At 31.8% G+C, this 12,944-nt stretch overlaps 2 protein-coding genes across 2 annotated transcripts; one reads left to right on the top strand and one right to left on the bottom strand.

Moving 5' to 3' along the window:
• Nucleotides 1-3,727: 3,727 nt before the first annotated feature.
• LOC140448946 (uncharacterized) lies at nucleotides 3,728-7,783 on the top strand. Its single transcript, XM_072542085.1, has 5 exons — nucleotides 3,728-4,826; nucleotides 5,010-5,219; nucleotides 5,690-6,019; nucleotides 6,287-6,835; nucleotides 7,191-7,783. The coding sequence occupies exons 1-5, from the start codon at nucleotides 3,728-3,730 to the stop codon at nucleotides 7,781-7,783; spliced, it is 2,781 nt and encodes a 926-aa protein (XP_072398186.1).
• Nucleotides 7,784-10,019: 2,236 nt separating this feature from the next.
• On the bottom strand, nucleotides 10,020-11,527 carry LOC140448947 (uncharacterized). The gene is made up of 4 exons (XM_072542086.1): nucleotides 11,365-11,527; nucleotides 11,011-11,216; nucleotides 10,795-10,957; nucleotides 10,020-10,735 (listed from the first exon to the last, which is right to left on the bottom strand). Exons 1-4 carry the CDS (start codon nucleotides 11,525-11,527, stop codon nucleotides 10,602-10,604), a joined length of 666 nt encoding a protein of 221 aa, XP_072398187.1. The 3' UTR covers nucleotides 10,020-10,601.
• Nucleotides 11,528-12,944: the final 1,417 nt, after the last annotated feature.

The raw sequence follows: 12,944 nt of genomic DNA on the forward strand, positions 1-12,944 counted from the left end.
CCCAGTCGGGGTTTTTAGTGGGTGCAAAAGAGTGGCCAAAGTTCGTGGAAGCGAAGACACTTCCCAGCAAACAGACCGACGTGTTAATGACGTGAATTTGGGGTACGTTTGTCACCAATATACGTAAATTGCTTAAGTGAATTTCACGTGAAAATTTGGTTGGAATGTCACATTGAAAATACGTATTTACATTACGTGAATAACTCGTCTTCAATAGACGTGTTATTTACCTTATATTGCAATAAAATGTTTCGGGAAATTCACGTTGAAAACACGTGTTGATTCACGTTACTTTTAGGGAATGTATATATTAGTTTTCACGTGAAAAATACGTCCTCAGTTCACGTAAATAATTCGTCTTTAATTTACTTATGAATCACGTAATTATTATTCTCACATATATTATTATGATATAAATAAAACAAGCACATGAAGTATTAACAATGTATTTATTTAGTAGAATTTAGTGACTTAAAAACATTTGTCTTGCATAATTACTATACAAGGTAAGGCATCGAAAACTAAAGACCAAAAGACACATTAAAAATATGCAAAAACAAGTCTATTTTTATTTCGAGGACACTTGTTTTTCCTAATTGCACCATCGCCACTTCAACCCTCGAACAGTGACGTGAACAACCCCTAAAATTTAAATAGAGAATATACCAAATCACCTCTTTTGGGAAAGCGTTATGTAATTTAAAGTGTGTCACCTCATTTTACAGCTATTTTTATTACCAATTCAAAGCAGTAAATAATATTATCCTGAAATCATATTAAGTGAAAATAAGACTGAAAAGTGCGATTCTGTTAAGTCTTTAACTTTTTAGGTAATTTCACTTTTAAAATATAATTTCTGGATAATATTATTTCTTGTTTTGAATTGCCAATAAAAATAACTCACATGAGGTGACCCACTTTAAATTATGTAACGATTATTTTTCCCACAAGAGGGCGTTAAAATCGGAATTTTGTTCAACAATATTGGTTCCTTCTGAACTCAACATAAAATTACCTTTTTAAATATGTGCTACACTTGGTACATTTACTATTTAAATTTTAGGGGTTCTTCGCACACAACTGCTCGAGGGTTGTAGTATCGATGCTGCAATTAGGAAAAATAAGTATCTCCGTTAAAATAAAAATCGATCTTTTCTCGCATTTTTTATTTTTTAAAAGTGTCTTAAAGATATTAGGTCTGTTTCGTTTTCGATCGCACACCCTGTATAATCTAGTTACATGCCTGCATAGTTTAAAAACAATCCCAGAACCTAATAATACTGCCGTCCTAACATGAAAGGTCCTATCTGCAAAATTTAGGTTTTGAGAAAATCAAGTTTTTGTTTCTTTTCATTGTATAACGCTTGGTAATTTAAAGAAGTCTTTATGTTTTATTTTATATATTATGTCAGAGAATAGAATTTAATTGCTAGTCAGAATTTTGTTTTATTCTTTCCAGATTAGTCGATTTTTGATTAAATTGCCACTTAGGACAATTTAGCTTAGTGTATCTGAAGTACGTTTTTTTGTATTACTTACTAAAATTGTCCTAAATAAAACTAAAATTCAAATTAACTGAACACTTTTAATTTTATTATACTAAGTTTTATAAAATAATAGAACAAAAAATAGTATTCCTCAAGAATGGAGATCAAGGGAATGGGAATTAATTTATGAAACACAACACTAAAATTAACAACCAAAGTGATAACAAATAAACTGAATGAAATTATAACACAGCCAGAAGAACCACAAGGATTTAGGTCGGGAAGATTATGCATCGACGCTATATTTATAATGAGGCAAATGCAAGAGAAATCATTAGAATACAACAAACCGGCATATCTATGTTTCGTGAACCTTAAGAAGGCATTTGACTGGGTTAAACTAAAAGACGTTATCCACTTACTGTACGCAAGAGAAATACCTCCAGGAATAATCAAAACGATCAAAAATATCTACCAAAAAAACACAATAAAAGTAGAAGAACTAACCGACCCTATTGTAACTGGCAATGGGATAAGGCAGGGATATTCTATGAGTCCTTTATTATTTAACCTGATTATGGATGAAATAACTAAAAAAGGATACCAAATGGTAGAAAAACAACTTAAAATAATCTACTATGTAGACGACGCAATACTGATCTCTCAAAGTGAAGATGATTTACAACTTAAGCTGCACCAATTTAATATAATCGCCAGAAAAATGTTAATTTACCCAAAAAAGACAAAATGCATGCTTACAACAGCAAATTTACTAAGATGTAAATTGGAGCTGGAAGGTAAGATAATAGGAGAAGTGATGGAGTTTAAATATCTAGGCATCACATTATCTAGCTACGGAAAGCTCGAAACTGAAAAGGAAGTTCAAGTGAATAGAGCAAACAGTGCCGCATGCTGCCTGAATGAAACAATATGAAGAAATAAAAATATCGGAGACAAAATTTACAAAACAGTCATCAGACCAATAATGGCATACGCAGCAGAAACAAGACATGACACAGAGAGGACAAAGGGGATGTTAGAAACAGAAGAGATGAAAACACTTAGAAACATTGATGGCAAAACACTATGTGATAGAGCTAAGATAAGATACAGAGTACAGAGATACAATGTATATGCAAGGTGAGGTACATCAGACAAAGTAAGAACTGTGTAAGAAATAGAAGAGTAGAATGGAACGATCATACAAGCCGAATGACAACAAATAGAGTAGTAAATACGGCAAGAGACGGTTCCCCAATAAGAAGACAATCAGTTGGAAGACCACGAAATCGATGAGATCAGTAGGAAGACCACGAAAACAATGAAACGGTAACTTACTGGAGGTACATTGAAAAACAGACAGAGTCATGTCTATATAAAAAGAAGAAGAAGTTTTAAAACTTAGTACACAATTTACATCCTAATATATGTAACATAAATGATAATAGTTAGATTCGAAACTAGAATCCGACTCATTTCCATTTATATTATTATCGAATTTATTGGACGTCCCAGGTGCATAATCTGGATCATTCTCGCTTTTGGCTAAATACCATACGTTTACACCTATCGCTGTTCTGGCTACTACATGCTGCATTGCTACAACCAGAAAATATTGACGCATGTGCGTCTATATCTTTTGCTACTACTACAAACAATAATTACGATCAGTTATTGCTTATACCTAAGGTAACATTATTAAACTTACCCTTCATCCATTTCTCACAATATCTTTACTTAAAATACCAAAAAGCATGAGAGTATTCCCAATGTCTGACAATAAAAAATTTTTGTTTCCCCTTTCCTTAAAATCCCCTTTTTAATTAATTATTTGAAGTTATGTTACACACATGCTTATATCATACTAGGCAAAAATTGTCCTAAATGATGCCGCTCAGTATAAAATACTAGCTTAAATAGTCCTAACTGCATTTTTAAAGTCAAAACGGACAATTTTTCTTAGTGTTTGACATTAATGTAAGATAGGCTTAACGTAAACCTGGTAACTATGTCAAATATGTCAATGTCAAGTCAACACCACTTTCCAACGGGGACAATGGGCGACAGGATCATGTTGTAATGTATGAATATTATTAATATATGTTCAGCCAATACAGTAGTTTAATTGAGACCTTATTAACATACTTTAAACATGGCGCAGTCAATTTATGGAATCTACGTGTCCAAGGATAAAGTTAAGTGCTAAGTTTATTAAAAAGAAAAATTTAAGTGTTCCCAAAATGGCAAGCATGGCCAATGGAATAGGTTATGTTAAGTTACCCCAAGATTTCGACCTCCAGGGTCAGAGTGCCGCTTCTGAATGGAAATTTTGGAAAATTTCATTCGAAGATTATTTAGTAGCAACAGGACAACACGACGCTGTAGATCAGGTGAAATTATCCATCCTGCGAAATATTATTGGCCATGAATCAGCACGGATTATGGCTACTTTTGTTATCCCTGATGAAGAACTAAATAAGTATGAATTCACAATGCAGCTGTTAGATAAGTATGTGAACCCAAGAGTTAACGAATGCTTTGAGAGGTACAACTTTATAAACCGAGTACAAGAAGATGGGGAGACATTTGAACATTTTTTGACAGAGTGCAGACATTTGGTTAGAAGTTGCAATTACAATGCCCTAGATCCCGATGAGTCATGTGAAGACAAGGCATTAAGAGACAAAATTGTTATGGGAATTAGGGATCCGACCACACGAGAAGCCCTCCTGCGAATAGACAAATTAAGTTTAAATAAAGCTATAGAATTCTGCAGAACAAGTGAGCAAAGTAGATCTCAAAATTTACAGTTTCAATATAACACAGGAAATATTAATCATACACAGAAGATAGAGAAAAAGAAATATGATATAAAGAAGAAACCTTGGAATGAAGAGAAAGAAGTTGAAGAAGAAGTTTTTTTATGCAGAAGGTGTGCAAAAAAGCATGGTCCGAGGGAATGCCCAGCTTATGGCAAGAAGTGTAACAAGTGTGGACTAAAAAACCATTATGCAGTTGCCTGCAAGGTCAAAAATATTAAAAGTACTGAAAAAGATGATTGTGAGTCAACCTCTTCTAATGAATTTTTTGTAAGAAATGTTAACAGCAGGAAAAAGGTATGTAATGTTGATTTGATAGACACTTGGGAAGAGTATATAGAGGTTGAAAATTATAAATTGAAAGCTAAGTTAGACACAGGGGCAGATGTAAATGTTATTCCTTTAAATGTTTATAAAAAATTTAATTGTCAATTTAAAACCAGGCCTACTGAATATGTGTTAAAGGCATTTGATGGAAATGTGTCTCATCCTATAGGTGTAGTAAATTTAAATGTAAAATGTAAGGGTAAGAATATTTTTGAAGATTTTGTCATTGTGGATGGTGCAAGTCAGGTTCTGATATGTGGACAAACATGTTTAAATTTAAGTTTGGTAAAACGTATTGATTCTATAAAAATAAATAAGATAGGCCGGTCTGATTTAACAGATAAATTTATCAATGAAAATTTTGAAGTTTTCACAGGGTCAGGCAAATTTCCTGGCACATATGAAATTACAACAAATGATAAATTTGAACCAGTTTGCTATCCACCTACCAAGTGTCCAATAAAAATTAGAAATTCACTTAAAACTGAGCTAGATAGATTAGTCCAAAGAAAAGCAATTGTTAAGGTAGAAAACATAGACCCCAGGGCAAGTATTAATAGAATGGTGATAGTCGAAAAGAGTAATGGTAAGTTAAGAATATGTTTAGATCCCTCAGATCTGAATAAACATATAGTACGCAAACCTAGAGTTGGGGAGTCCATTGAGGAAATATGTTCAAAATTATTAAACAAAAATGTATATTCTGTTTTTGATTTATCTGAAAGTTATCACCAACTTTCAATTGATGAAAATTCTTCATGGAAATGTTGTTTCTCTACACACTATGGAACTTACAGGTTTTTAGTTTTACCTTTTGGGTTATCAAATTCTCAAGACCTTTTTCAAGAGGCAGTTGAAAAGCATTTTGGTGATATTAAAAACATTGTAGTTTGTCATGATGATATGATCATAGCAGGGGCGTCTCAAGATGAACATGATCAAGCGGTCAAAGAGGTGATAAATAGAGCAAAAGAGGTGGGTGCTAGATTTAATAAAAGAAAATTCAATTTAGCAAAAAAGAAGTAAAGTTTATGGGACAAATTTTTTCTCATTTAGGAATGAAAGTAGATCCTGAGAGGACAGATGCTTTATGTAAATTAGAAACTCCAAAAAGTAAATTAGAGTTACAAAGAATAATAGGTTCCTTTAACTATATTAGACGTTATGTTAAAAATATGGCTGAGCACATGCAAATTTTATGTGAACTTTTAAAAAACAATGTAGAATGGCAATGGTTGCCTAAACACCAGGAATGTTTTGATAAGTTAAAGAAAATAATTTCAAATTCTCCAGCTCTGGTACCATTTGATCCAAATAAAAAGATAGTTTTGCAATGTGATGCATCCAAAAATGGAATTGGGTGTTGTATGTTTCAAAACTATGATGGTATGTTGAAATTAGTTGCATGTTCATCTAGGTCTATGAATGAACATGAAATAAATTACAGCCAGACAGAGAAAGAGTTATTAGCCATTTTTTATGGTACACAAAAATTTCATAACTTTATTTACCAGTGTGATGTTGATGTCCAAACAGATCATAAACCAATAATTTCAATTATGCAGAAACCAATATGCAAAATTGGGTCAGTAAGGTTGCAGCGTTTAAGGCTAAAATTATTAAAGTACATATTAAATATTTATTATGTTCCAGGAAAGCATATTCAATTTGCAGATATGCTTTCTAGAGCTAGTTTAAAGGCACAAACCCTTGATTTAGAGATGTTTGATATGGTTCATTCAGTCTCACTATACTTACCAATGACAGATAAAAAAATATATCAGTTCAGAGAAGAAACCTCTAAAGATAAAGTTTTGGCTACAATTGTTGATTTTTATTATAAAGGCTGGCCTAAAGAAAACAAGATTCCAGAGTATATAAAGCCATATTACAGTATTAAAAATGATATATATGTTGAAGCAGGAATTGTTTTTGTTGAAAATAAAATAATTGTACCAAAATCTCTAAAACAGGAAATGATTACTCTGTTACATAAAGGTCATATAGGAACTAGTAAAACTATTAATAAAGCAAGATCTTTATTTTTTTGGCCAAACCTTAGGGATGATATTGTCCAGTTTATAAAAAAATGTAGAATTTGTGAAAAATTCATGCCAAATAATTATAGAGAGCCAATGTTAACACATTCAATACCAAAATTGAGGTTTAATAAAATTGCGGCTGATATTTTGGAATTTGGTGGTAAATCTTACTTAATTCTAATAGATTATTTTTCCCATTGGATAGAGATGCTATCATTAAATAATAAAACATCTGAAGCCATAATAGATGCAATGCAAGATGTTTTTTCCAGATTTGGCTATCCTCAATTTTTAATTGCAGATAATTTACCATTTATATCATTTAAGTGTAAAAAATATTACGATAATAAACAAATTACAGTCCTGACATGTTCACCTCATTACCACCAAAGTAATGGCCTTGCTGAAAAGGCTGTAGGAATTTGTAAACAAATTTTAAAAAAAAAGTTTTACAGAAAACTCTGATTATCGTGAGTTAGTTTTAGAATATAATAATACTGCTATTATTTCATTAGGTGCATCTCCATCACAAATATTACATAGTAGATCTTTGAGAACAGAAATACCAGTAAATAGTGAACAATTACAACCTAAAATTCAGAATGAGATTTATAAACGGTTATCGGACCAACAACAAAAAACAAAAGTTCAGTATGATAAACATAGTAAACGTACACCAACAACTTATAAAAGGGGGGATAATGTAGTTGTTAAGAGTAGTGTTGATAAAGTATGGTATAAAGCTGTTATTGCAGAAAAAGCTAAAGAACCCAGATCGTACTGGATAAGAAAGGAATGCAATCATAGGATAGTTAGAAGAAACACAAGACACATAAGACCATCACATACAAAATCAGATGTAGCAGACATGTATCTTGAACCTGAGTTGTATCCACACACAAACCCAAATAGTTATAAGGATAATGATAATAATGATTTAAATAATGTATGTATTCAGGATAATGATTTAACAAATTTGTTTAATGAACATAGGAATACTGATATTGTAAGTCCTCATTATAGCTGCTCAAAAAATAATGATAGTAAGAAATGTAATGTTTCAAAATTCGGACGTACAATTAAACCTAGGGTACGCCTTAATCTTTAAGGGGAAGGTGTTTGACATTAATGTAAGATAGGCTTAACGTAAACCTGGTAACTATGTCAAATATGTCAATGTCAAGTCAACACCACTTTCCAACGGGGACAATGGGCGACAGGATCATGTTGTAATGTATGAATATTATTAATATATGTTCAGCCAATACAGTAGTTTAATTGAGACCTTATTAACATACTTTAAACACTTAGTATATGTGAGATAGGACAATTTATATTAGTAAACATGGCTTTTTAGTCAGTTAGGACAAACCATTTAGGTATATAATAAGGCACTTAAGACGCTTATAGGACAATTTCATTTTGTACATACATAGATAATATGTTTACGAATGCCGTGAGCCAATAAAGTCATTTTACCAAATTTTGCAGATAGGACTTTTCATGTTAGGACGGCAGAATAACATACTAAAAAACATTAAAATAAAGATTTTTTGGTACATTTGTCTTGTATAATTAACTTCAAGTTACATCTCTTCTTAGTTTCAATAGTTTTACTTTACCACACTACCGTGGTAAGTATGGAATAGTGATAAAGTATGATAATGCCTAAGAATACATACTAAATTAACATTTAATAATTGATTCTAAGTAAATTAGTAAATTTTTATTTTGAAAACATACAACTGCTGTTAAATGATAAACAAATTAGTATAACACAATAGTAAGGCCTAGAGTATGGTAATAATTAGAAATTTTAAATACTACACAATAAGTTTTTTCACATGCTTCTAAATTTATTTATTATGTTCATTCAATGAATGTACAATGGGAAATGATACCCACTGATTATCATCTAACTGAAGGACAATACATTTTACAATTACGTTTTCATTTAGTGGCCAAATAGTTAAATTTTCAGATAAATCAGAAACTAGGTATATATTTAAACGCTCTGAAGAAAAAGGGTAATTATACCAGGCAGACTTTGATTTAAATACTCTTGTTATAATCTTTACCAATTTCTGGTTATCACAAACTATGTTTTGAATCTGCATTATATCTGAATTATACATAATGTAACAATCTGCATTGGAATGAGAAATTATTGACAATGTTATCTCACTGAAAATTACCTGTTTATATTGTACAGAAAAAAGGTGTTTAGAAAGTAAAGGGCCACTACAATGTTTCATTTTAAGTTGTGTTTTTTTTATTTCATTCGGCTCTAAAATGACACTATTAGCTTCTATCAATCTATTACATATTTGTGCTAAAGGATTAGTTGTTGATTTGACCAACCGTTTATTTGATTTAAGGCATTTTCAAATGGGAATGCTGAAAACTGGTCAAGAGGACCATAATGAAGAACATCATCACTTAAATGGCACAAATAATGAATATTATAAACTAAATATATCTGACCATAAATTTTTAAACAATGTGTAACAAAGGTTTTTAAAAGAGTATCTGCATAATTTACTCCAATATCTGACAAGCGTTGTTTTGATATTAATATACTTATCGCACAGTGCAGTAACAAAAAATGTTCGTAAATAGCAACAGGTATGGTACCTTTTAAAACCACTGGCCCTAAATATAAAAGAAACGTTCTAAATTCAGTAGCTTTCCATTGTGCCAGTTCTGAAAGTGACCGGGATTTCCTATTAAATTCGATAGGAATGGACTTACAAAAATGTTCTAAAGTCTCAGATATTTTTTGACCTTTAGAACTACACAACCTAACCTTTAGTGGCCCACTTGTCCAAGTATGCAACAGCTTTCTGACTACACCTAAGCACACTGTATGCATATAGTCAATAGGAAACTTGGATACCAATCCAATTGAAAGTTTCACCAAAGGTGAAATACCTGTATGATGATCATCATCTGTCTGTCGCAAAAAACTATCATCAGTACGTTTTTGACTTGTAACAGACTTGAGAACTATTCGACCGTCAATATAGTCTCCTACTTCGATGCATTTTTCACAAGAAGAATATCCATTATGGGACTTAATACATTTTAGAAATGAACGTGCTGGTGCATCGCAAATAAATGCAAACACTTTAATTTCATACAATTTGCCTTTAAAGCAAAATGTATTATCAATTAAATGTTTTAATTCAGATATAAAATCATCAATAAAAAGATTCAAAGGCTGCGGTTTAGAAGATCCATAAAATATTCCAATAGAAAAAGGTTTACTATTAAAATTTTTTATTTGGCCTAAAATTGGCCATAGCTGACTATTGCAACTTTTATATAGAGGTAATCCATCGACATTAAAAGCTATTTCAATTACAGATTCAGTAAATTTTGGATTGCGTAACAAAAAATTTTCTAATGCTGTAGAAATTCCTAGGTGACAATAGTTTCCTTTATTCAAAGGGCGCATTAAAGTTTTGGTTGGAGTTTTAAGTAAGGTTCGACAATCTAGAGGTAGTTCAGGATGATACTTTGACAAAACATGCAGTAAGTATGTAACACTATTATGTGGTAGACTGCCTGACCTTATTACCCAATTTCTTAATTCCTGGCATATTCCTAATTTATTAGAATATTGGGAATTTTCTGGTACAAATTCAAATACAGTCGTGTCATGTTTACATGGAACTAGAGTATTTAATTGAAGAGTTTCATTTAGCAAACAATCATTTGAATTTAAAATATTAGGAGTGCCTAAAGAATTATGACTGGTTTCACAGCCAACACTTACATCTGTATTTAAATTATCAGTATCATTTTTTACATTAGCATTTTCATAGTTTACCTTAGTTAGCAGTTTTTCACTATTTAAGTCCTTACAAATTATTTCCCTACGTTTCTTTAGCCTCCTATAAAATTGTCTTTTGCCTACAACAGCTTTATATGGCATCATCAGTTCTATTCAATTTGATCTGTTCTAACTTGTAGTGCTTAGGAGCCCGTTTTAACCAAGTTTTCATACAGTCTTCTATACTTCTGGTAGTTGAACCTGGTATGGCTAGTTTTACAGAATCTGTAAAAATTATTACATGAAATATATGTAATCACATACATTTATTTAGTCACCCTTACCAACGATCACTTTTTTAAGTATATTGTTGTTAAAGGCCTTTTTATTATTCCTTGATCCCAAAAAGCTCATATTTTTAGCTACTTTATAAGCCAAACAACATCTTAATGCTGAATTGGTAGCAGATACTACACTATTTTTATCTAATGTGCCCAGATACTTGCTCTAAAAATAAAATAGTTTAATCAATATAACAGTTGACATTATAAAAGTTTTACCAAGGATATACAATTGGCTTCATTTTCAGATAGAAAATTTTCCAAAATTTGTAAGTCTTCAAAAGTGTAAATTGGTAAAATTACAGGAACATTGGGCTTTAAAACGGAAGACTGTTCAATCAGTGGTCTATTTTTCAAAAGAGACAAGATTTCCTTATTTTGTTCAATTATCAGCGCTAAATGTGACACCAGCTTAGTCTGAAAACCTGTAAAAAGATAGATATATTGAGCAATCAATAAATGGCCATCTTCAACAATTAACCCAGAACTACCGAAGTGGACTAAAGTTCCATAAACACTTCAGCAAATACAAGGTTATATACTGCAAATAGTACCTAATTAACATCTACTTACTACTTCGAGACTCTGCATTGCTTTCAAGGTTTCTTTCAACATTTACTGAAGTGACTGGGGTATCACAAGACGTTCCTGTATTACACAATGTACCATAACTAATACACGAACTTGTGGAGCTTCTTGGGGTGTGTGAAGAGGTATCCTGAACAGCTGAAAACATAAAGCCTTTATAACTTATAACCATAAACAATATGTAACTATTTACCATTACAAATTTTCGCTGGTCGTGGTAATGAATCCTCTTCAGATTCAGTGTCACTATAAATGAACCGGCGTGGTTTGATTCTCTGTCTTTTCTTCTCTGAATTTACCTCATCGACTTCTGACTGTAGATCTGATGTAACTTCAGCTACTTTTGCCTTGACCTGAGCTTCTTCAAAGCTATCTTCAGAATATTTTATAAAAATTAGCAGATCCCAACAGATAAATTAATTTGAAACAAGGTTTTTATTTTTTTTTTTTCAAAATAATTATACTTGTATACATACCATAGTATCTAAAAATACGTTTCACCGTAAATAACTGCCAATCTTCTGTGCAACTATCCCCTTTCTTTACTGCTTTATCGTAAAGCGCTTGAGTTTTATAAGGAGGCCAATATACTTCCTTTTTTCTTGGAGTGAGCCAGTTCTGGTGCACCACAGCAACAGAACCTCCCTCTTTCTCATCAAACTCTATTAATACGAAAGACATATAACTATGTACATGTATAAGCCTAAAATAAAACGAGGGAAAATTTCGTTTCACGTTTTGAGAAAAGCTGATTTTAGAGGTTATAATCAGAGACAAGTCATCTGTTGCCTCTGTTATAATCATTCTTCTTCGTTAGGACTAGGAGGGAAGGCTTGGAAGTACGTCATCACCGCACGCGATTTGAAAATAAGACTCAACAAAGGCTCAACATAAATTATATTAGGTCCTGTGATATTTTTAAATAAAAAAAATAGCTTCTAAGTAGTAGTAGGATTGAAATAGGTAGGCTAAATGTTTTTAAAAGCGAGATCAAAAACTTTTTGTTAATATTGGTATTATTTACGTTACTTTTACGTGAAATACACTTAATTTTTCGACGTCCATAAAACACAGTGAGGAAAATTCAAGCAATACGTATCTAACCAACACGGTTCTAAAGTTTTGTTTTCCAAAATATTCCTCAAAATTTAACTGAAGGAAGTTATTTCGCTTTCGTGATTTTTACGTGAAATAAACGTAGCTTTGCAATGTAACCGACATTCACAACTATTATAAAAAACATGTACTATATTTTGCATTAAGATTTTATATTTATTCTAATGTCAAACATGTATAAAAGAAGCAGTAATATATAGGTGAATGATTTGGCACTGAAATACGTTTTTTTTTCGTCTTAAATCACCGAGTTACGTATTCGTTGAAATTCGCCGTAAATTTAACGTAATCATCACGTAACTGGGCTCAAGTCTGTTTGCTGGGTTAGGTCACCCAAGCTGACCCTCACACACCGCCCTATCATCATGGTGACGGTTCTGTTCAGGAGAATTAAAGAAATAAAGTGCCACATTTCAAATCTATTTGACAGTATGAAGTCCGTCGGGTCC

This window comes from Diabrotica undecimpunctata, chromosome 8 (assembly GCF_040954645.1).
Source record: "Diabrotica undecimpunctata isolate CICGRU chromosome 8, icDiaUnde3, whole genome shotgun sequence".
NCBI lineage: Eukaryota > Metazoa > Arthropoda > Insecta > Coleoptera > Chrysomelidae > Diabrotica > Diabrotica undecimpunctata.

Excerpts from the sequence above, each read along its gene's own strand:
- LOC140448946 (XM_072542085.1), top strand. The coding sequence starts at position 3,728 with ATGGCAAGCATGGCCAATGGAATAGGTTATGTTAAGTTACCCCAAGAT. Across the intron at positions 6,020-6,286 it reads TATGTTTCAAAACTATGATG|GAAAGCATATTCAATTTGCA; the intron begins GTATGTTGAAAT and ends ATTATGTTCCAG. Across the intron at positions 6,836-7,190 it reads TGATATTTTGGAATTTGGTG|GTGCATCTCCATCACAAATA; the intron begins GTAAATCTTACT and ends TTATTTCATTAG.
- LOC140448947 (XM_072542086.1), bottom strand. The coding sequence starts at position 11,527 with ATGTTTTCAGCTGTTCAGGATACCTCTTCACACACCCCAAGAAGCTCC. Across the intron at positions 11,217-11,364 it reads CAATGCAGAGTCTCGAAGTA|GTTTTCAGACTAAGCTGGTG; the intron begins GTAAGTAGATGT and ends ATCTTTTTACAG. Across the intron at positions 10,736-10,794 it reads ACTTAAAAAAGTGATCGTTG|ATTCTGTAAAACTAGCCATA; the intron begins GTAAGGGTGACT and ends TAATTTTTACAG.